Source organism: Onychostoma macrolepis, chromosome 04 (assembly GCF_012432095.1).
Source record: "Onychostoma macrolepis isolate SWU-2019 chromosome 04, ASM1243209v1, whole genome shotgun sequence".
NCBI classification, from domain to species: domain Eukaryota; kingdom Metazoa; phylum Chordata; class Actinopteri; order Cypriniformes; family Cyprinidae; genus Onychostoma; species Onychostoma macrolepis.
In genome coordinates this window covers 2,100,258-2,123,823 of record NC_081158.1, presented here as the reverse complement: position 1 = coordinate 2,123,823, position 23,566 = coordinate 2,100,258, and the positions used below count along the sequence as shown (strand labels likewise).

The window sequence follows — 23,566 nt, the reverse complement described above, 5'->3', positions numbered from 1 at the left end:
GAATGTGGAGGACGTGAAAGAGAGCATGCAGCAAGTCACGCGAGTTCAAACACAAACGGTTCTGTGTGTGACAGAATTTGTGTCTGCGGTGCTTAAAATGGGAACGTGTGGAAAAAGCACCACTTTAAATTACAGTCTGCAACTGTTGTATTTACCCTGTAACTACATTTAACAAGGGGGGAACAAGTGTGGGCTATATTAGCATAGTAATTACAGAGAAAAATCTTGCGCTAGTTATAATATAATTGTTTGATGATTAAATTAAACCCTTAAATAAACCCTTATATGAAATAAAAATAGTACAGTACAGAGATGGGCACTCGAGTTAGAGACTCGGACTCGAGTCGCATTTTTATAGACTTCAGACTTGACTCGGACTCGACCTGAAATGACTCCAGACTTGACTCGACTCGAGGAAAGGACTTGTAAATATTTTAAAAGCAACTCGAGTCTTTTATCCTTAAATACTTATATAACTGATTTTCAAAAGGCGGACCGCATCTGCACCCTGGCCAGAGGCGTCATGCCCATTCAAAGTGAGGTGTAAATGTCTGATAAATTGCATTAATATTCTCCTGCAAAGTATTATATTTATATGTTAATAAGACTTATTAACATAACATAACATAAGAGTTAATAGATTGTAGTTCTACAGTGTCTCCTCGTCTGTGCTTTTATTTTGAAAAGAGCGCTGTTTTCTTCTAATGTTTTTTTTTTTGTGACGCTAAACTTCCTGCTACACTCTCTTCACAATGTGGTGCTCGCGCGTCGTCGGAAGAATGGTAAAACTTGTAAACACGTTATTTATTTATCGTTTTCATCATTTTTGAATCTTGTAAAGAAAGAGTTTACATTGTGATTTACTTTATTATTTTTGTATTGTTCGTACATGTTATTTCTAAGAGTTCCGAACTGTGAGAGTGTGTCGAGCTAGAGAGCATGCTAGAAGATGGCGGAAACACTTTGATTAGCGCCCTTGGAGAGCGGAATGAGGTATGAAGGAAAATGATTTGTATTGGGTGTAAACATGATTAATATGTGAACATGATTTATATGCAAATTATTTGTGAAGCTACATAGAAGCATTTTGTATTTTTCTATTTTATTCTGTAGTTTTCACGGTGTTCATGGTACTTGTGCTGCATGGTGCTCGTTGAAAGCAAGAAATAAATCGACACCCGTTTGAAACTCTCTGCGTCTTGATCAATAAATCCGAGGGGCCGCTACATGAGGAGGCACGTGCCCCCTCAGATTTTTGAGCCAAGAGGATTTTGAATGCAGCTTCCAAAAGGCAAAAAATAGCCAATTAATATTTTTTACAAATATTTGATACAATCACACCGGCGTGATTAGAATGTTCAGTGCGTATCATCAGCTGCTAAATTAAAATCTGCGTTCACTGGTTGGCGCTGAGTCAGATACAGACGCGTTTTTACAACACTGCGCATTATAACCAATCACACACGATGCTGTTCAGCTTGAATGCAATGACCAATTAGAGGCGTTCAGATGAGTCATTGCTAAAATGCCGGTGTTTTCTTCACTTGCTAGCTGACTGAATACCTCTTTCTGGCGAATTCTCTCGTCAGAAACAACAAAGTGCAAATGTGTGTACGAAACTGTAAGATATTGATTTCAGTGTAAACAGCTTCAGTGATTTTAATGGGAGTTTATTGAGAGTGGTTGAACTAGACTGTCAGTGAAAATGTTCTTTGATAATGTAAATGTTCTTTGATCTCTTTCTGTACAATAAAAGTGTTATGATTAGTAGCCTAACTTGCAATTTTTTTATTCACATTAACTTTCAATGTTAAATTCACATTAAATATAAAGTCAGTCATATTAAAAATATGTTATGGCATGACATCCATAAACAGACAGGTTTTTATGCATATAGTTAATAGATTACATTATTAGGTTACTTTGACCATCGCCCACTATCAACATAATCTATAAAGGTGAGAATCAAGATATTTCATGATATAGTTAAAGCGTTTGTGAATGTTCTGAATAAAAAGGAAAAAATAGTTACTGCCAGAGGAATACTCGGACTGATTTAATTTGAATATTATTTAGTTTATTTTTAAATTATATTTATTGTGATTAACCTCCCGCTCTTGTTCACAGTATAATGATATTCAATCGTTGCACGCAAATCACGGAGAATAACTCGATTAAGATGATCAAACTTATTTTTTTTATTATTGTCTATGGGCTGGAAATATTTCATAACTTAAATTTTATAACTTAAATTTAATGCAAATATAGAGGATTGCATCATAAAGTCAACGCGTGAAAAAATGTGAGCATGTTTAATACAAATTTGCCCTAAACCTTTAATTTAATCATACAGCCTATAGTAATGTTTTAAGCTTTGGCTATTTCTAATGCTTATTAATGTGATATGTTGTTTATATAGTTTTCTCGCTGTTGTGTGTTGAAATAAGGTCATCAGACTGTGAAGAATTGCCTGTACACATACAGTGTGCCTCGCGCGCTCCTGTTTCAGTCATGAAATACACATCTGGATATCGTGACAACATATTCCTTCGTTTCATAATACTCAATTAATTGTTGTAAACTGAGATTGGTGTCTTTAGAAGACGTATCTGTGCTGAATTCTACATAAATAATCCACAACAAAGCCGTGCTATCCTGTCCTGCCAGATGTTACACCGTGCACACTCTTCTATAGCACGCGCGAACTTGGCGCTGCGCTTTATATCACTTCACTAATAAAGCGCAGAAACTACGAACATGCAACGCGTGAAATTAAATTACAGTACCGATAAATCACATAACTGGTACTGCGTATGTTAGCTGGGAAGGATTCGCATGAAGGTATGATATTCATTCTATTCAGGAGCAGTTTCCACATTTCATAGTCGGCAGCCATATCACCCCGTAGCCCAAGACTGGTTACTCACTGAAGCTAAGCAGGGTTGAGCTGGTCAGTACCTGGATGGGAGACCTCCTGGGAAAACTAGGTTGCTGCTGGAAGAGGTGTTAGTGAGGCCAGCAGGGGTGCTCACCCTGTGGTCTGTGTGGGTCCTAACGCCCCAGTATAGTTACGGGGACACTATACTGTCAATAAGCACCGTCCTTCGGATGAGACGTTAAACCGAGGTCCTGACTCTCTGTTGTCATTAAAAATCCCAGGATGTTTTTTCGAAAAGGGTAGAAGTGTGACCTCGGCATCCTGGCCAAATTTGCCCATTGGCCTCTGACCATCATGGCCTCCTAACAATCCCATACACTGATTGGCTTCATCACTCTGTCTCCTCTCCACCTGTAGCTGGTGTGTGGTGGGCGTTCTGGCGCACTATGGCTGCCGTCGCATCATCCAGGTGGATGCTGCACACTGGTGGTGGATGAGGAGACCCCCCCCCCCCCACCTCACAATGTAAAGCGCTTTGAGTGCCTAGAAAAAGCGCTATGTAAATGTAAGGAATTATTATTATTATTATTAACAGTTCATGTTAGTATTGGATATATTCACCAATAACTGTTGTTTCCATAACCCAAAAATAGCATGTTATTTTCACTTAACGGTCTTAACTTAATTTTTGTGAAAATAAATTTGGTTTGTTTTTGTTTTTTTAACTTGAATACATTTAATTCATTACAATAATCTAAATTTAAATGCTGTTAAACATAAAATCAAGATGTAAACTGAACTCATTTCTTTTTTCCTCAATAACTATAATTTTTATTGAAGAATATAAAGTTCTGGAATCACAAAATTAATTGTGGTTAATTTGTTTAATATACCAATACTTCATAATTAACAGTTTCTGTTAATTATTGTGTCATAATTAATCATAATTAAAGCAGAAATAAATAAAATCTTTCAGCCTACATGGGTTGGGGGGCCTTCAAATATATGGGTGATTCTTAGACTATGGGCACTTTTATGTTCTTTGGTCATATTTTTAAAAAATACATATAATTTTGGACAAATTCCTCTTTCTTTGTCAAACTAACAGTGTGTGTGTGTATAAAAAAGTGGGTCGCGGCTTGATGACCATGGGAAAACGTGGGTCCTAAGGCCAAACCAGTTGAGAACCACTGATCTATTTACTGATATATATTTAGCAAAATTATCCTTTATATTTATTTATTTATTCTAGTTAAGTAACAAGTTTAGAGTTTATACTCACTCAATGGCTTTTCTGTGACATTGTTTACAAGCCGCTTCTTTGACGTTTTGAAACTCTGACTGAGCGATTACATGAGATGTGATTCGGTTTCTTTCAACACCTTCTGATGATCGTTCATGTTTATTTGCTGTGGTAACTAGAAGTAAAGAGAAAGAGATGGTCGGTTCATGTGAGTTCTGCTCTGCTGCTTGTACAGAGGCGCTAAAATGATCTTTCACGTTACATTTAACACCAAAACTGTATATACTGTTTGACAGAATATGAAATCTGACACTTTGTTTCATTCTGCATTACCAAAGCCACTTTAGACACGTCAGTGTGCAGTACCGCCACCTACCGACTAGAGGATGGTCAACGATTCCATTTGTATATAAACCAGTCTCATGCAATTTAACTAATTGGATCTGAATTGTTTCAGAGCCAGCTTTATTTAACCCCTATTCATAATTTTTAACTGATTAAATCTAATAGTTTTGACAGTTAACAGATTTACATTGATTCTAAGTAATCAGAGTACATACCTGTAAAAAAAAAAAAAAGATTATTTAAATAAAATCAAATAGATGCAAATACTTAATAAAAAACTGTGCCAAGAATCATTTTTTTGAGTGCACTGAATCAATTATTTACATTGTCTCTACACTTTGTTTGTTATAATGAATGACAAAAACTGCAATCTGCTTTCACGATTTACGATGTACTAAAGGCTTATGATGCTTTTGGGAAACGCAGCCCAGTTCTGTGAGGAACAGGACACGCACCGATAGAGAAGCATTTCCATCATCTGCAGGTATTATGACCAATCACAAAAGACGCGTTGCACAGCTAACCATAGACAGCTATGGACACAGATATATTCTAAAAGGAGTTATCGGATGCCCATTTTCCACAAGTTGATATGATTCTTTAGGGTCTTAATGAAAAGTCTATAACATACTTTGGTTAAAATTTCTCAATGGTAGTGTAAAAAAACACCTTCTTTTCCCTTGTCAAAATCCGCTCTATTTTCATCAAGCCATTCTAGTCCATGTTGCTTTAAATGCTAATGAGCTCTGCTGACCCTGCCCCTCTCTTCCGTGGAGTCACGAGCAGACTGTTAACTTCAGCCTGGCTAACTAGCACATTATTAGGAAAGGCGATTTGCAAAGATTCATAAACCCCTTGTACTCACTTCTTCTGTAGATGAAGCTGGATCACGAATGATTCGCACGAACATACGCATTTAGGCAGTTCGCTGCATTCACTTCAAAATTAAAGTAACATTAATCCTCTGTGTCTTCAGCGGTTCAGATGTCGGGAGTAAATGACGACTGTTATATTCATTACATCCAACAACAAATGCCTCAATAGCTTGATCAGAGACATCTTGTCTTCCCCTGCACCGGAGTCGACACAATGGCGGACTGATGACAGCTCACTCAGGGCAGGTCTAAGGTAAAAGCGATCTGAGAGCAGTCTGTGCAGAACTATGTCATTCTGACAGGAATCTCAGAACAGCTTGATTTGAGAAAGGGGATTTTAAAATAGGGATTTAAAATAAAAACATTGGGTGGATTTTTATCATTATAGGATGTATGTGTACACTCACTTCCAACACATATGTGTTCAGACAACAACAAAAGTGTATTTTGCATCCGATGACCCCTTTAAATCAATCTGCAATCATATCATAATCTTTCAAATCCTTGATCAGCATCTGCAGCGCGCATACAGGAACCCTCCACCTTCCCCAGCTCCACATGTATATTTCTGCTATGGGTAATTCACGTTCACTTATGCTTTGTACAGCAGCATGTTGTGTGTGTATTGGCAGCAATACTCCAAAATAAAAAATTTTTTTATCACTGCTGATTGACCGTGTGTTTTCAAACTTCAGCTGAAGTTCACTTATGCATTCACATCCTTTTGTGCAGATGTAAGTTGTAATATTGTTTTTATGTTGTATATGTAACCAGTCCTACTTGCTCTGCTCCGAGTGGGATTAAAACTAGCATCTCCAGAATGGACAGCAAACAAGGACACTAAAAACCATGACACACAAACACAAAGGCAGTGTATTCAGGACACTGAGGCTTCTTCTTCTGTGTTTCCATTAAAACAGATCTTCTTGCTGGCATTTTTAAGATGGTGGCACTTTTGATGTACCTAAAGGAGCCAAACTTCATCTGCTTATGGCTGGCAACCCTAACTGTGGCGAATTCTGGATTTGCTGATCTCATTCAATCCCAAAGTAAAACAAAGACTCAAGGTAAGATGCGAACGGTGTTACAAAATGTGAATGTGTAGAGATCAGCAATATTATAGGACAGATTCAATGTCCTTAGAAGGAAATGTGCTTCTCAAGTATTTTCTCATCAATTTATTCCATTGGGATTTTATTTTATTTTTTTAAATAAAAAGAATATTTAAATATAAATATAAGAAAATCCCCATTAGAAAGTTTAATAAAAAGCCATGAACAAAACCAGCAGAAGTGGACAAACTCAGTGGCGGGCCGTGCATTTCAAACCTAGGCCTTCGGTGGCATCATACATGAATTAATCCACCTTTTAATACCATCATAATGATGCCACGGCTATAGAAACCATAAATAGGCTATTACACATAAATGCAGTATAACAAAGCATTGCATCACAGACAGGTATCTTATGTAGTGAGAATGAATGCTATTACTAAAGCTAGAAACACAATTACAAAATTCAACAAGTTGCCGCAGCTGCGCAACGCATCATCTCTAGCTAAAGAATTAACCTAACAAAATGACACACATATAGTCCACCCGATGTTCTTACAGACATTTATTAACTCAAATGCATTTATACCTTACAGTTAACATTGGTATAAAACAAATAAGGGGATTACACGTGTTTTAAAGTTGACCTAACAATTTAACGAACTCTTAACGTTACTGCTTTTCATCTTCACGAGTCTCCCCGCCACTCTGCCAGCGCGCAGCGGGAGGAAAATACTGGTTAGCACAGCTTTACCGGGAAAGCGAGCAAGTAACATTAAAATAATTCATACAATACGATGAAGAAAAGTGTATTCATGTGTATTAATGTACACGTAGGACTCTCATCTTCACGCCGAGCGCTGCGGCCGCAGTTAACACAACTCGACTTGGGAAACTGAGATATTCTTACGGAAACTTAAACCTGGCTTTATATCTTGCAAATAACATCAGAATACAACGCATAAAGCAATAAAAAAGTCAAAAATGAAATCTAACCTACCATAGTGGTTTTTCATCTTCATGAATCTTTCAGAGAGCCGGTGCCGAGGAGGTGTTTGGTTGTTTTTCGCGGTCATTTAGTACTTTAGTATTTATATTTACAGAAGGCGAATATTTTTCAGAATACACTGGAAATCTACAATAACACACTGTACACAGCATATACGGTAAGAAACCTGAGAGACCGTAATAATACTGTGAAAACAAAAATGATTTACAGTAATGCTGTTTACTAGCTTTGACTAGTACGCTCCGTGACCATCCAATCAAAGGACGAGAAAATGCTGACGTTATCGTAAGCCTGCTAGATGGCCCTGGTGCTGCCAACTCGAAATCTGATTGGTTAAAGCAACGGTTTTATTGCCATTGATTTTAAGCTACAAACGCCTGCATTGTTGATTCTGAAGGCCTTAGGCAGATTTCTTTGACCCTGGCAACACGATTGCTGAAATATAATTGGATAAAAGCTCCAATATAAACATACACTAGTGGAAGTCAAGTCAAGTTGAGCTTTATTGTCATTCCGCTACATGCGGGGGCATACAGTGGAACGAAATGTCGTGCCTCACAGGACCACGGTGCTACATAAATACAGGCATACAACAATGAAGTAAAACAGTATAAACCTATACACAACTATCCTACTGATAGATTTTGACTATAAATATACTATATATAAAAAATACCTATACATAAACTAAAAAATACAAACTATACGAATGCTTCAGATAAATACTGTACATGTGCAAAGAGAAACATTGTGAGTCAAGCAGCTGGCTGGGGAACAGTGCAGGATGATTTGTAGTGCATGAGCATGTAAACATACATATATTACTGAGTCTTTTGTGGGATTGTATACACACAGCAGTGTGTGTGAAAAGTGTCTAGCACGCATAGAGGAGGAGAGTGTGCTACTACAGGTGGTTTATACAGGCCCACTCACCTGTGTGTAGCACACTTCGATTGCACAAAAAAAGTTCCATAGGTTTCAGATGGTCCATGTTTCAGGAGGTAGGGGGTTTGTATGGGGGTTCAGAGAGGGGCGGGGTGATTTGAGTTCAGGGCTCTCACAGCCTGGGGGAAAAAGCTGTTGAGCAGTCTGACAGAGCGGGCTCTGATGCTTCGGTACCGTCTTCCTGATGGTAGGAGCTGGAAGAGACTGTGGGAGGGGTGTGTGGAGTCCTTCACGATACTGTTGGCTTTGCTGGAGCATCATGTAAGGAAAATGTCCAGGATGGAGGGGAGAGGGGCACCGATGATCTTTGCAGCTGTATTCACTGTCCGCTGGAGGGTCTTGCGGTCTGCTGCAGTACAGTTCCCGTACCAGACAGTGATGCAGCTGGTCAGCACACTCTCAATGGTGCCCCTGTAGAAAGTGGTGAGGATGGGTGGAGGGAGACTTGCTCTTTTCAGCCGGCGGAGAAAGTGTAGGCGCTGTTGTGCCTTCTTGGAGAGTGACATGGTGTTGGTGGACCAGGTGAGATCCTCTGTGATGTGCACCCCCAGGAATTTAGTGCTGCTGACTCTCTCCACAGGCGAGCTGTCGATGGTCAGTGGGGGGTGATCAACGGAATTTCTCCTGAAGTCCATCACAACCTCCTTTGTCTTGCTCACATTGAGGGACAGGTTGTTAGTGCCACACCATTTCGCCAGCTGTGCCACTTCCTCTCTGTAGTGCGTTTCATCGTTGTTGCTGATGAGACCTACCACTGTTGTGTCATCAACGAACTTGATGATGTGGTTGGAGCTGGACTTGGCAGTGCAGTCGTGGGTCAGCAGCGTGAAGAGCAGCGGGCTGAGCACACAGCCTTGTGAGGCACCTGTGCTCAGTGTGGTAGTGCTCGAGGTGTTGTGGCCGACACGGACTGACTGAGGTCTTTCGGTTAGAAAGTCCAGATTCCAATTACAGAGGGAATTGTTAAGGTGCAGCAGGTTTAGTTTATTAATGAGCTGTTGTGGGATTATTGTGTTGAATGCTGAGCTGAAGTCAATGAACAGCATTCTAACATAAGAGTCTTTATTTTCTTGGTGGGTAAGAGCCAGGTGGAGGGTGGAGGAAATTGCATCGTCTGTAGAGCGGTTTGGACGGTATGCAAACTGGAGCGGACTGAGTGTGTTGGGGAGGCTGGTTTTGATGTTATGCTTGACTAACCTCTCAAAGCACTTCATCATGATTGGAGTCAGTGCTATGGGATGGTAGTCATTTAGACAGGACACAGGTGATTTCTATGGTACCAGTATGATTGTTGTGAATTTGAGACATGTGGGGACGACTGCCTGGCTCAGCGAGGTGTTGAAGATATCTGTTAGGACATCTGTCAGCTGTACAGCACAGTTTTTCAGTACACGGCCAGGTATGTTGTCAGGACCCGCAGCCTTGCGTGGGTTAATCCTAGATAGGGTCTTCCTTACTTCGGCTGGAGACAGACAGAGCGCCTGGTCGTTGGGAGGTGTGGGCAGTTTTTGTGCAGGTGTGTCATTCTGCATCTCAAACCTGAATAAAAGTGGGAGGGATGTGTCATCATCACAGGCCTATGGCAGGGGCTTGTAGTCTGTGATGGTCTGAATGCCTTGCCACGGACTCCGTGTGTCACTGCTGTCTGTGAAGTGATTGTTGATTTTTTGAGCATATGACCGTTTTGCATTTTTGATGCTGCGGGACAGATTGGCTCTTGCTGTTTTGAGGGCTGCTTTATCTCCTGATCTGAAAGCTTCATCTCTGGTCTTTAGCAGCCCACAAACCTCTGCTGTCATCCATGGCTTCTGGTTGGCACGTGTGGTGATGGTCTTGGTGACTGTCACATCATCAGTACACTTTTGGATGTAAGCACAGTTTCAGTGTACTCCTGCAGGTCTGTGTGGTTGTTGTAGGTGGCCTCAAAGCTACAGCTCAAAGCGCGTCCTTAGCGTTTGCACACGGGGGAATCTAAACCGCGATAATAACACTGGCCGTGAACTCCCACAGCAGGTAGAACGGTCGACACTTCACAACCATAAACTCCACCAGTGATGAACAGTGTTTTGTCACTACCACAGCATTGTTACACCATTCTTTGTTGACGTACACACACAAGCCACCCCCGCGATTCTTACCAGACAGTAATGAATCTCTGTCCGCTCGGTAGCAGGTTAGCCCGTGCAGCTGAATGGTGGGGTCCGGGATGTTGTCGTTTAGCCATGTTTCATCGAAAACAAACACACAACAATCCCTTACCTCATGCTGTGTAGACCGACTGATTTGAATTAAGTCCAGTTTGTTCTCCAGAGAGCGAACGTTTGAGAGCATGAGTGTTGTGTCTTGTGGGGTTAGCCCTTAGCCTAGCTCGTATACCTCCGTGCTTACCGCGCTTCCGTCCTCTCTCACACCGCTTGTGACGCCACCTTGTGCCGCCGCCTATGGAAGTCATTGGTGCCCCAAAACAGCCTGGTTACAAACTTTCTTCAAAATATCTTCCTTTGTGTTCGGCAGAACAAAGACATCCATACAGGTTTGGAACTACTTGAGGGTGAGTAAATGATGACAGAATTTTCATTTTTGGGTGAACTATCCCTTTAAGTCAAAGCTGGCCCAAGGCATAAGCGAACTAAGCAGCTGCTTAGGGCTCCCCAAGAGTACATGAAATGACAACTTGACAGTTATAAAAACTGCAGCAACGGATGGTATCAGGGGCGCAGATGGCACTAGGGACGGGGGATACATGATTCATAGTGACCCGATCCGTCCCCCTCACTGTCTCTATGAAAGGCGACATCGGTAAACAGAGGATCAGTCAGGGTTTCCGCTAGTTGCAGCCCGGCCCGCCGCTCCTTAAACGTGCACTAAGCGATTTTTAAAAAACGCTTTTGACTGCAGTGTCTGACCGAGTCCCAAAACACACTTGGGCATGTCTTGTAATGTTAGATAGAAGAGAGCACTCAATTTGAGTGCAAAGGACAGATCAGCAGGTCGACTATAGATAGAGAGAGATGGCAGATAAAAAAAGAGGAAAATATCAGAGAAACAAAACATTAAGGAGAAGGGTTATGATCAGGCAAGAGGTAGGACCTGCGTAAATATCAGAGCAGCTTTCCAGCGGTAGAGAGAACTTAAGGAGCAGGAAGGGCTCGAATCGGATGCCGAAGTTGTCTTGTTTCTTTTTGATAGGTGAGTAATGTTGATTTTGCTTTGTTTTACACAACTTATCCGTGTTGGCTTTTGCTTGAATATGCTTGTGTATCATCTTCACTTGTTTCCGCGATTGTCGTTGCCATGGTTGTGTACGTACATGTGGGGCGAAGATATCAAAATAGGGGCGAGGTCCTGTTGGAGTATGAATGTGTTTGTTTTGGTGCTTTCAAATATCAACATCATTTGGCACAGGGGTGACCCCGAATAGTCGACGATTCGATGCTTCGATTCGAGGAGCCCGATTCGACTCCCAGTCTCACAGTCGAATATTCACAGAGGTGTTATGATCATGCCATTTTGGCTATATGGGGGTGCTCAATGTCTGATGTCACATAGAACTACCGGTTTTCTCCCAATAAGTTAATATACAGCCTATTATGATAATGCTGTAAATAAGAATCTGAAAAGAAAAAAGCTTTAAATGAATGTTTTGACATGCGTGAATAAATCCAACCACCCCTAATTATAAATTTAAGTTTCACTTTCCATAATCCGTGACCGACAGAGGAGCATCTTGGCGGCAAGGATTTAAAACTTTATATATCGTGGGTATATTAATTATCTCGTATAAGATGCATTTGGTTGAGTCGCTGCAGTAAAGTGCTTCATTATTGTACTATACGGTGATTATCTCTTCAGCACGCAGGACAAACAGCTATGCAGAATATTAATGACTATGACTGGGACTGTCATATACACATAACCTGTGATAATGACAACACTATTATATATATTTATAAGCTTTTTAGAATTTCTAATTTAAACAAAATAAGAAGTAGAATAAGACAAATAAGTTAGCAATCATATGAAATTAGTATTATTAAAAAAATGTATATGTACTGCAGAGGGGGCACAGAAGAACACAAAAGTGGCTTGTAGGTACGTTTAATGAGGCTCAGAGGTGGCATGAGTGCAATTAAATTCATAAATTCATGTTGAGATTAATGTTTTAAATATAAAATGTTGAAAATAGAAATATTAAATGATTTAAATAACTGAAATTATAATTTAAAAATGAAACTAATACCGCCAGCAGGTGGCGGCATGTCACGGTCACTTTTTTTCACTGAATCATTCATTCAATTGATTCATTTGAGCGGCTGATTCATTCAGGAATGAAGCAAGTGATACTTGTGCATACTATCCATCCTAAATTCTATGTTATAGTATTAATTTTCAATACTATTTAGGGCAGATAGGGTGGATAGTATGCACATTGGGACGCAGGGACTGTCTTTATGAATGGGTAATCATGAATCACTGACTCGCTAGATTCGTTTAAACACGCAGTTCATTCATGAATGAAACACCACTGTGTGCTTTTACAGATCAGCTGTTACTTTATTTGGAACTATTTTCCTGGATGATATGGCACAAAATCAGGCAGAAGTGCTATAATCAGACAACCTAAGTCACTTAATATTAACTTATTGTTTATTGAACTGTTGTATTAAATCAATATCATATTTGCAAACTCCCTTAATAATCTTTAAAAGCTGTCACTCCGTTTATCGCGATCTGTGGACACACAGAAAATGATAAAATGCACACAAGTGAGTTCTCTTTCACTTTAAATGAGAAAGACTTAAAACCATGTGCAGGGAATGAGTAGAATTATTATTAACAGCCACAAACCCGCGCCGAAAGTCCTGCTCTGTGTTCTCTGCTAATAACCCGACTGTGAATGATGCGAGCAGCGTTACTATGATGTTACTTAGAAGCTGCTGCCGTGGCGGGGATGATTTTTGGTGTGGCGGCCTGCCACGGCTGAATGAATATAGCGAAAATGCTGGAATGAACGATGTGACCAAGCCGATTTTAAATAGAGCTGTGCATTAAGTGATGCAGAGTAAATTCAGAGTAACAAACCTACAGCAGCGACAAGTCTGTGTTGGCTGAATATGGCTGAATATATTTATCAGCTTCTACAGTTAAAGATAAAATACTTAATGCAGTACTGTATAAATATTATACCATTGATAATACTTATTTATTTATACTTCAGTACAGTAAAAGTACAAAAAATCAGTATAATAGTCATGTTATAATAAATCCAAAAGCAAGATGTGCCAAAAACTAGGGAGTGGAAATAACAACTTTTTTTTTGTTTGTTTTTTGCTATGCTTCGTTGGCAATTCTGTTTCAACAGCCTGGTAGCGTAGCATGGAAAGTGCTGGCCTAGGTCTCTAGCATTCTGTGATTGAATCTTACCTACTATGATCCTAAATTGCTTGTTGAACCAGAAATTATATAAGGAGCTGTCTTTATATTCAAAACATCTTGAATGTTAAATTATTTTTGTGCTTATTGGACGGTTGTTAGCTTGATCCTGTATTCCCTCTGAACACATTTTGTTATGCAATGAGCTTGCCGCTATATTTTATTATAATGGATTTCTAAAGTATTATACAGTGTTCATTATCATTAAGATGGAAAAAAATGTGTTATAAATATTATCTTTTTCTTTATTATGGTCACAGCATCAGAGCCAATGGAAGTGGCAGCCCTAGGAAGACCTCTGTCTCTTGGTATGCTGTACGACTCCCGTGAAGATTCCTTCATTCCAGGTGGTGTATCTATCTAAAAAAAAAAAATTAAAATTAAAAGGTACATAACACACACAGTTTCACCCAATCTCATGTTAATCTTGAGTACCTATAGAGTAGTACTGCATCCTTTATATCTCCAAAAAGTCTTTAGTTTGATCATATTTATAAAAGAAATATACAGCTTTACGATTTTCTCAGAAAACATCCGAGCTCCTGGAGGCGCGCCGTGGGCGGGGCTAAAGAGTGATGAGCACTTGCGCCAATTGAAAACAAAACACAGACATTTGATGCCGTTTCACTTACCATCTGCAGTTCTGAATCATGAATCTGTATCTTTTATAGCTGGGACTGCTCCAATGGTGGTTATATCCGCGGGTGCTGCGGATAAACCGTGGGTCGGGTAATAAAAAAAATGCATTCTGATTATGATGCAAATATTAACTACATTTTCTAAATAGGCTACAGAAATTGAATAAACTGTAAATTAACATAGTAAAGTTATTCAACAAAACATTATTTAGTCAAGAACAAGTTGTTGTTTGATTAACATTAATGACAGACGGCAAAGCTTTATTAGGCTGCTGTCACAAGACCTATTTCACGGATCCAATACTGATACACATGCGTTTTCTTTCACAACTGTTTATATTAACTTAAGACAAAACCAACAGTGCTTATGAGGATACTCGCCAGGACGACCATTTTGACGTCATTTTGTGTGTATTTTGGCACAAGCGCAACAAGCGCGTACTTTGGATGTGACTGTGAGCGCACAGAAAAGTGCCTCTGGAGCACGCGAGTACTGAATGGCTTAAAAAGACGTGAAAATAATACATTTTTGTGATGATGCAACAATGACCGATTAGGCAATTGACAATTCTGTCAACTGTACCAAAATGCGAGCTAAAGTCTTGTATCGCAGCATGCAGCTCTAGATGCGCCGATGTGAAGAAAAGGTCAACGAGAGAAGACGTGGTACAGCTGAATCACTCACGCTGTTTTCAAGTAACTGATTTGATTTGATGGTTTGTGTGGATTTATTTACTCATCTAAGCTACAAGCTATATTGAATAAATGTTTTGCAGTAATTTCCCTCATTTTAAAGTTGAAAGCTGTGTGAATGAGTAACGCGATATATGTGCGATCGGGTGCGGGTCGAGTGTGGTTATCTAAATCAGACAAAAAATATAGGTGTGGGCGGTTGGCGGGTGGATAATTTATTTGAAGTTGCGGATTCGGGTGATGTTTTATGTTAGAAAAAAACTCTCTGAAACTTTTAAACTCTGAAACTCTCTGAACCCGGAAGTAAGATTTTTGTTACAGAAATATGCATCCAAATTATTTTTTTAAACTTTGTCCGTGCTTAGCATGAGAATTCAACTCTTTAACAGTGTAAACAACTCTGAATACATGAAACAGCATTGTATGTTGGCTCAGGGTTGGCATCATCTGAGTTCCTCTGAGGGGTTGGCATCATCTCTTCTCTGGTGTTCGGTCATCTCAGGTCTTTGTAAGGGTTCAATCCAGACGGAAGCTTGTGTGATTCCTAGTTGCCTCAGGATGCCAGTCCCGTGGCAGAAACAGAGAAGCAAATAGAGATTAAATTACCGTAGCTGCTGTTCAAACCAAGCAAAAAAAAAGAAGTGTTCCACCCAAGCAAAAGAATGATAATGTGCATTTGATCAGATGTAACTGAAGTACATGTATGAGATACATTATGTGAATGCTTGGCTAAAGAGATGTGTCTTTAATCTAGATTGATAAAGAGAGAGTGTGTCTGAACCCTGAATGTTATCAGGAAGGCTATTCTAGAGTTTGGGAGCCAAATGTGAAAAAGCTCTAATAGTAATATTTTGCAACTGATACAGAACTTAATAGGTAGACAGTGCAGATAATGTAAAATTGGGTTAATATGATCATATTTTCTTGACCTGGACTGGGTGTAGTACATGCTCGTTTATTGAAATTTTAACCTAATGCTGCATTCCAGACAGCTCGGATATAATAATATAACTATTATATAATATATTATAAGTATAATATTAATCTACTATATATAATAATATTATATAATATATATTATATAGGAGGCCCTACATTAGTATTATACTAGATAGTATATAATATCTGTAGAGACGATATTCCCGGGTCCAATACATGGCTGGTTTTCGTGCACGTCAGCAAGTCATTGACAGATTTTTTTTAGTTTATCCCTATTTTTCCCAGTCTTTGAAGCATATTTCCTACATTACTTTTTTTATTCGTTTTTTTTGTTCAGTCATGTAATTTAGATGTGTATTTCTATTTTTTTGCTTTCTGCCCTTTATAATTATTTCATTTAAAAAGAGTAATAAAGTGTACAATAAAGTACAATCAAAAGATTTGATTATAATCACATTGCACTTGAATAAAGTTAAAGGTGTAATCTGCCAATTTTCCTGCAGGTGACCTCATAATTCTGTCTTCTTACGATACATAAAGGGCTTTACAATTACTCCACAGCACTCGTAGATCTGCGAAGATTTTCAAGTACTACTTAATTTATGATGGTTTTGGGATACGGTCCGCAAGTCTAAGATGATTTGTGCGATCGTTTTTAAGATCAACTTAAGCTTACGATGCTTTTGGGAAACGCAGACCTGGTAAGGACTCTAGTAGCTGTATTTTGGACTATCTGTACCTTGTTTATTGAAGATACAGGACAACCACCTAGCAGTGCATTACAATAGTCCAGTCTAGAGGTCATGAATGCATGAACTAGCTTTTCTGCATCAGAAACAGGTAACATGTTCCGTAGCTTGGCAATGTTTCTAAGGCCATGTTCACACAGCAGCAGAATACGGTTGTCAGTCCTGTATTTGAGTCCTTAATACAGTTACGTTCACACACAGTTCGGTTATTTACAGGCGTGACAACCACATTCTGTAACCGAACTCACACCTGTAAATTTACAGGACTCATAACTGCATTCTCGGAACACACGCGCTGTGTGCGCACAGAACCAGTGTTGCCAACTTCTTTCGATGGAAAGTAGCTAAAGCCAGTTTGAAAAGTCGCTAAATGTTGCTAGATGACGTCATACTCTAATTAGCATATTCATGACGTCATCGCGTCGTATTGCCTTTTACATTTGTTTGTCTCTCTGTGCTCATACTGTATTTTAATGCAGCCAAATTCTCAATTAAGCTGTTTTCCTTTATATGTTTTACTGTTTCTGTTGTCAGTCAACGGGATAAATATAAAATAGTGACTGAAACGCAGCCCTTTAAGAATACATAACCAGCTCTCCCTTCCAAGAAGTTATTCTGCACAAAAATCCTAATTTATAATTGCGCCGTCTTCTGATGAAATCAAATAGTACACACAAGATAAGACAAGACAAAGACGATTCCTGTGCTGTGATTTCGGCTATATTTGCATGTAAAATTAGAGAAGCAACATAATATGAAGAGTTCAGATTCAAAACCCTCTAAATCCATCAGACTTCTTTTCTTTTAAATGAGCATTTTTTATCAGGCTCTTATGACCAGGCTCAGTAGTTTCATTTTAAAGGTAATGATAAGGTAATTAGTTCGTGAATAAAATAACTTTTTTTTTCAAAAATCTCACTTTAGACAATCCATTGGTTTTTAACCATTTTTTAAGATTTTCTTTTGTGTCAAAACCAGCTAAATCCACTTGTGCTTTTTTTGCAAAAACCTCTAAATCCACCTCTTTGGGACAAGACAGTAAATAGGCCTAGTTGAAAAATCACTAAAGATGCAACTAGAAACCCTGTCTGAATACAGGCAAAAATCCCCCAAAAATATTAAAAAAAAGAAAAGAAAAAAAAAGATTCACACAGTATAACCACAATGGCACAAAATGGCAGCATGTTTATTTTAACAACAAAAAACAGACGTTTCACAAACAACCCAACATTAAAAATGCATTAAAATACATACATCTGGCATAATATCCATATGAGAGAGAAGAATGGCATTTTGTTTGACTTCAAAGTATTTGTTGATTCCTTCAAAGTAAGGGCACTGCACGAAAAACTGTTACGAATGCATGCTACACTTGAGACCGAGCCATTTCCACTGTATCTAATTTCTTTTGCCTTATAATGGGCAAAGTTTTGAGGTAAATAACGTTTTCTTCTGCTATTCAATGTCAGTAGGACAGGCTCATCCATTTCATCGTACTCCATCTTTTATGTTAAAAATCTCAATCTGAATCTAAAACAATCTCCACAGAAAAACCGGCTCCTCAGCGCGCCACTATATTGAAACCACTCAAAATCATATGATTCGATTCGCGCCTTCTGATTGGTTCTCGGAACATAGCGGCTTTTGCTGCCAAAGGGAAGTGGCGTTTAGAGGCTTTTGCCAACAAATTGATATTTCTGAATGGGTTGACGCTGGGATTTAGAGGATTTGAAGCAAAAATATTTGTTGAACGTGTACTATGTGCAGTAAGCATTCGCTCAATGTCATTATCTAATTTTTGACGGAGGTGGCGTTTAGCGGCTTTTTCATCTGAACTCTTAACCTTTTCAGTGGTGAGTTTAAAATATTCCAGCGGTCCCCCCAGAGTGAGTTTTTTTTAGGCGACCGTTATTTTAGAACGTTTCCCCTTAATGTTTCCATGGCGACGCGTCATGATTGTCACGTGACACACCGCGGCCACAATAACACTGTATGACAGATGGATCGCTTTTATTTAGTTTTTCCTTTTTTATTCAAAATATTCATAAACTTGCTTACCATATAATCAACTATCTGATGTTCCGATTCACAAATATGTGCAAATGAGTGTGTTTTATCGTTTAAAAACAGTTCTAAATTATCTTGATCTGTAATGTGAGATGGGCGCCGCCATGTTTGTTCGCGCTGCAGTTCAGAGAGTCCTGTCAGTCGGATTTACATCACGTAAATTCATAAATTTTTCGCGAAATACATGCAAGTAAGTGGCGGGTGAAATGGGAGAAGAATAGAGTGAACTTTATAGTTACTTACACTATGTGCATTTGATATTAATAAAAATTATATTTGAATGGATTGTTATTGCTGCTTCCATAAACATCTGAGTGTATTTTACGAGCTCTAAATGTATTGTTTTACTAGTACTTATTTGTATTTAAATGTCTAAAGCATAAAATAAACATTATGTGGTTAAAAACACTGCATAAATGCGATTATATGACAAGTGCAGCGGCATCTCAGCGTCAGATAAAGCAGTTATGCGACGTCACCGAACGTTCTAAATCCCATACGTGGGACCGTACTCCCAGTGGCACGGAAATGAAAATCCCATATGTGGGACCGTATCGCTCAAATGGTTAATATCTATTTTAACTGAACGCGCTGCTCCCCTCAGCCGCTCGCTGAACAGAGCAGATGCAGAGAAAGAGGTGCGTGCACACCGATCTGGCGCCGTTGCGACAGTACCAGTGATCACAGAGACTCGCTAAGTTTTGTCCAAGAAGTCGCTAGATTTGTTGCTAGTCGCTTTTTTGGAAAGTCGCTGGGTGGGTCTGAAAAGTCACTAAATCTAGTGACAAAATCGCTAAGTTGGCAACACTGCATGGAACAGGACTGGACAACCTAGTTATCTGTCACGCTATACAGTGAGAGAAAGAGCCGCTTTGCCGCACAAACACGCATCTACTGTGTGTTACGAGTTTACATGTGTGATTTCAGTAACTTAGAGAAATGAGCTGTGTGTCATCTGAAAGTTTTAGTCAGTTTTTCTCCACCAGAGGCGCTCCTGTCAGTATAGTGTTCTGCGCGCAACTCAAATACTCCGCTCTCCACCTTAGATTTAAAAGCTGTTGTCAGTTAATGAATATTTGACGGATGAACTCGCGGCTTGATTGGACTCTAGTCGTATCAGAAAGTGAAAGTGAAAAATTTTTCAGTTTTATGGATGTCGCCATCTTGGTCACTGTTGGTAACACATATGGTTACTTGTAAGGAATACGGGCTTGACTCCCGTTGCACGTTCATACAGACAGTATTCGAGACGCTACTGCTAGTTACTGTGTGAATGAGACTCACATTCATATGATTTTCAAAAGATATGATTTATGATTTTCAAAAAGATAACTTGTTGTCTAATATAACAGCCAAATTTTTGACTGTAGAGGAGGGAACAGTACATCCGTCTAGATGCAAATTGTAATCCAAGAGATTCTGTGTATTCGTTTTAGGTCCAATATGTAATATCTCTGTCTTATCCCAGTTTAATAGGAGACAATTATTGGTCATCCAATCTTACATTTTTAACAGATTTAACTAACACACACACATTTACAATTTCTATTACAACAGTACATCTCTTCCTCATACATACAGTAATTCTTAAATCCATTTTTCATTTCAGGTGTTACTCTCTGGGATAAGAAATCATTGAGTGAAAATTTGCTAATTCGTCATCAGCCCCAGACAGATCTGAAGTTCAGTAGCTCTGATTCCCTTTCTAGCAAGTCCAGTCTCCTGGGTGTAAGTGCTTCCCTGAAGGCCAGTTTCATGTCTGGGCTCGTGGAGGTGGGAGGATCTGGAAAGTTCCTGCATGACACCAAATCCTCAAACCAACAGTCCAGAGTTACAATGTATTACAGTGAAACTACAAGATATGAACAGCTCACTATGTCCCAGCTGGGGCAGATCACCTACCCTGAGGTGTTTGACCAGAAAACTGCAACTCATGTAGTCACGGGGATTCTGTACGGAGCTCAGGCCGTCATGGTGTTTGATCGGACATTTTCAGAAGAGGAAAACAAGCAGAAGATTGAGGGAGAACTGAATGTCATGGTCAAGAGCATCCCTTCATTTTCCATTGATGGAGAAGGATCTGTAAATATGAGAGGACATGAAAATAATATGTCTGAGAAGATCACCTGCACATTTTATGGGGACTTCATTCTTGAGCAGAACCCCACCACATATATGGATGCCATACAGACATACAAGAAGCTCCCCACTCTGCTTAATCCACAGAATGTGGTTCCAATAAAAGTCTGGCTTTATCCTCTTCATCTACTGGATAATAAGGCAGCTCAGCTGGAGAGAGAAATCACCACAAATCTGATTTCCGACATTGAATCTATAATCGAGGAGCTGGGAGAGACAGAGAGGAAATACAATGACCTGTCAGGAAATGCACTGGTTAATAGTTTCAGTGATATCAATGAGAGGCTGCACTCTTTTAAGGACTCATTTAGCAAATACAAGACAATGCTACTGAACAAAGTCGGCAGGGTCTTGTCTGCTATTCGAGGAGGAAAGATGGAGGAGAAAACTCTGGAAGACATCCTGAAGATCCATAGGAGGTCCCCATTCAAAGCTGCCACACTTAATCACTGGTTACATGATGCAAAGTCTGAACTTGACCTCTTGGGTTCTCTCACCAAGTCACTGGAAGGGATCCAAATTGAAGACTTAGACGATATCATGGCCTACTTCTTTTATCCTAATATTGATGTAGTGGTGTGCTTGACCTTGACATCTCTGAAGTATGAAGACACATATCTTTTAGCCCTGAAGAACTTCCTTCGATCTGCCATGTTTAAAGAGCTAGATGGTTGTAACACTTCATTTTCTGTGAAATCTGCCAGAAAGTGGTTCAGTGATCCCAGTATCATAGTAAAGATGATAAAAAACGTGTCTCAGTTCAGGAGGTTTGCAGAGGCCAATAAAGATGAAAAGAGAATCCATTTCATAATTTCTGCCATCTCAAATCCATCCATTGCAGGCTCCTCCATCTATCTGATTGAAAGAGGGGAACTGACAGACAGACAGTTCCAGCCCATGTCCAACCCGGCCCCACCAATAGTGAAGAGTGTCCAGGACCAAACTGTGTCCCTTAAACTGCAGAAGTCTTCATCTAGAGAGAGAGTGCTGTTCAGAGTGGAGTACAAGCAGGTGAAACCACATTCTGGAGCTGAGGAACCATGGACTTTTGTACGCACATACAATGAAGACTTTACTCTGACTAGATTGGAGCATGGAAAGCATTACCTGATCCGCTACAGGATTGTTGGTAGAGTGGGAGTGAGTGAAGCCAGTGATACTGTTAGCGCTACTGTTGGCACTATCACTTTCGGTAAGTGTCATCTACATTTAGTTTTTTTTAATAGTTAACTGATGTGACTCTTAAAGGTGGGGTATGTAATTTTTCAAAAACTCTTTAGAAAACTGAGTCGGGGCCGAGTACCAAAACAAACTTGTAGCCAATCAGCAGTAAGGGGCATGTCTACTCATGATGCAGAGGAGAGAGCGCGCTTAGTGCACATGACAGACATTAGCCGAGCTGAGCGACGACAGAAAGATAGAGATGGCGGATAAAAAAACAAAAGAGGAAAACGTTTGCGGAACAATAAGGCAAGAAGTAGGACCCGTGTAAATATGCTGGAGAGAACTCAAGGAGCGGAAGGCCTGCAATCGGTCGCCGAGGTTGCTTTGTTTCTTCTCAACAGGTGAGTAACAGCGTGTCTACACTGGATGTGCGGCGCCGCAACAGCTAAAGTCTGTCTACACTGGACGCGACAAAGCGACCGTTGAAAATCATTTGAAATTTGTATCAGTACATCATAAATAGAACGCAGCAGCAGATTTGTCGCACCGCACAGCATCCAGTGTAGACAGCATCACTGATTATAATGACTTCTATAGCATTTAGTCGCGCCGCTTGCGTCCAGTGTAGACACGGTGTAACATTGGTTTTGCTTTGTTTCACAGAACTAATCGTTGCCTGGGTTGCATACGTATGTGTGGGTGGAGCTATCAAAATAGGGGCGAGACCCTTTTGGGGTAGGGGCGAGTTTGTTTTGGTGATTTCAAATATCGCTTACCCCACCTTAAAGCTAAAGCTATCTAGTTCACATAGCAACCTACCCAGCAGGCACAGTGTGTCAATGTAATGTCAGGAAGATGTTGGTCCAACATCAAATTTTGGTTGAAAATAAAAATTGCGTTGATATCCAAACCAACCGATTGTTTGACGTCAAGCTCCAGTAGAGACAGATATCAAATTTTGGTTGGAATAGATCCCACACTGAAAAAAAACAGACAAAAAAACACCCACAGAAACATAATGGTCAAATGCAAGGCAGCACAGGTTGCCAAAAATTTTACATTAATGGAAATAATGAAGACCATCAACAAAAGTAACGTGTTTAGTGAGAAGAGAAGAGACAAGCAGAAACACAAGAATTACAACTGACTTCATCCACAGCCTTACACGATATCCACTGAAGATAAAAATAAATTTAAAAAACACATTAAATCTAACCCTAACTCCACAAAAAGCATTACCAGCTTCACTCATTACTAACCAGATTGACTTTTTCTGTCATGTCTACAAAAGTTTTTGTGAAGTTATAGTGATCAGTGATTTACGTAGTTTGGCTCTATTTTTTTCAGTTTACTGTAACATGGTGTTTATAAAGCAAATTAGTTATGGGAAAAAGCCA

The 23,566-nt window shown here is 39.5% G+C and overlaps 1 protein-coding gene across 3 annotated transcripts in view; it reads left to right on the top strand.

The window, feature by feature from the left end:
- Positions 1–723: 723 nt before the first annotated feature.
- Positions 724–23,566, top strand: part of LOC131539510 (stonustoxin subunit beta-like) — a 56,935-nt gene continuing 34,092 nt past the window's right edge. For 2 of the 3 annotated variants that reach the window (XM_058774133.1, XM_058774131.1), the window contains exons 1-5: positions 724–782; positions 904–993; positions 6,262–6,408; positions 14,041–14,127; positions 20,476–22,197. In XM_058774133.1, the coding sequence (XP_058630116.1) occupies positions 6,285–6,408; positions 14,041–14,127; positions 20,476–22,197 (1,933 nt within the window). In that variant the 5' untranslated portion in view covers positions 724–782; positions 904–993; positions 6,262–6,284. The remainder of the gene's footprint in view (positions 783–903; positions 994–6,261; positions 6,409–14,040; positions 14,128–20,475; positions 22,198–23,566) is intronic. The other variant, XM_058774132.1, reaches the window with a different exon arrangement.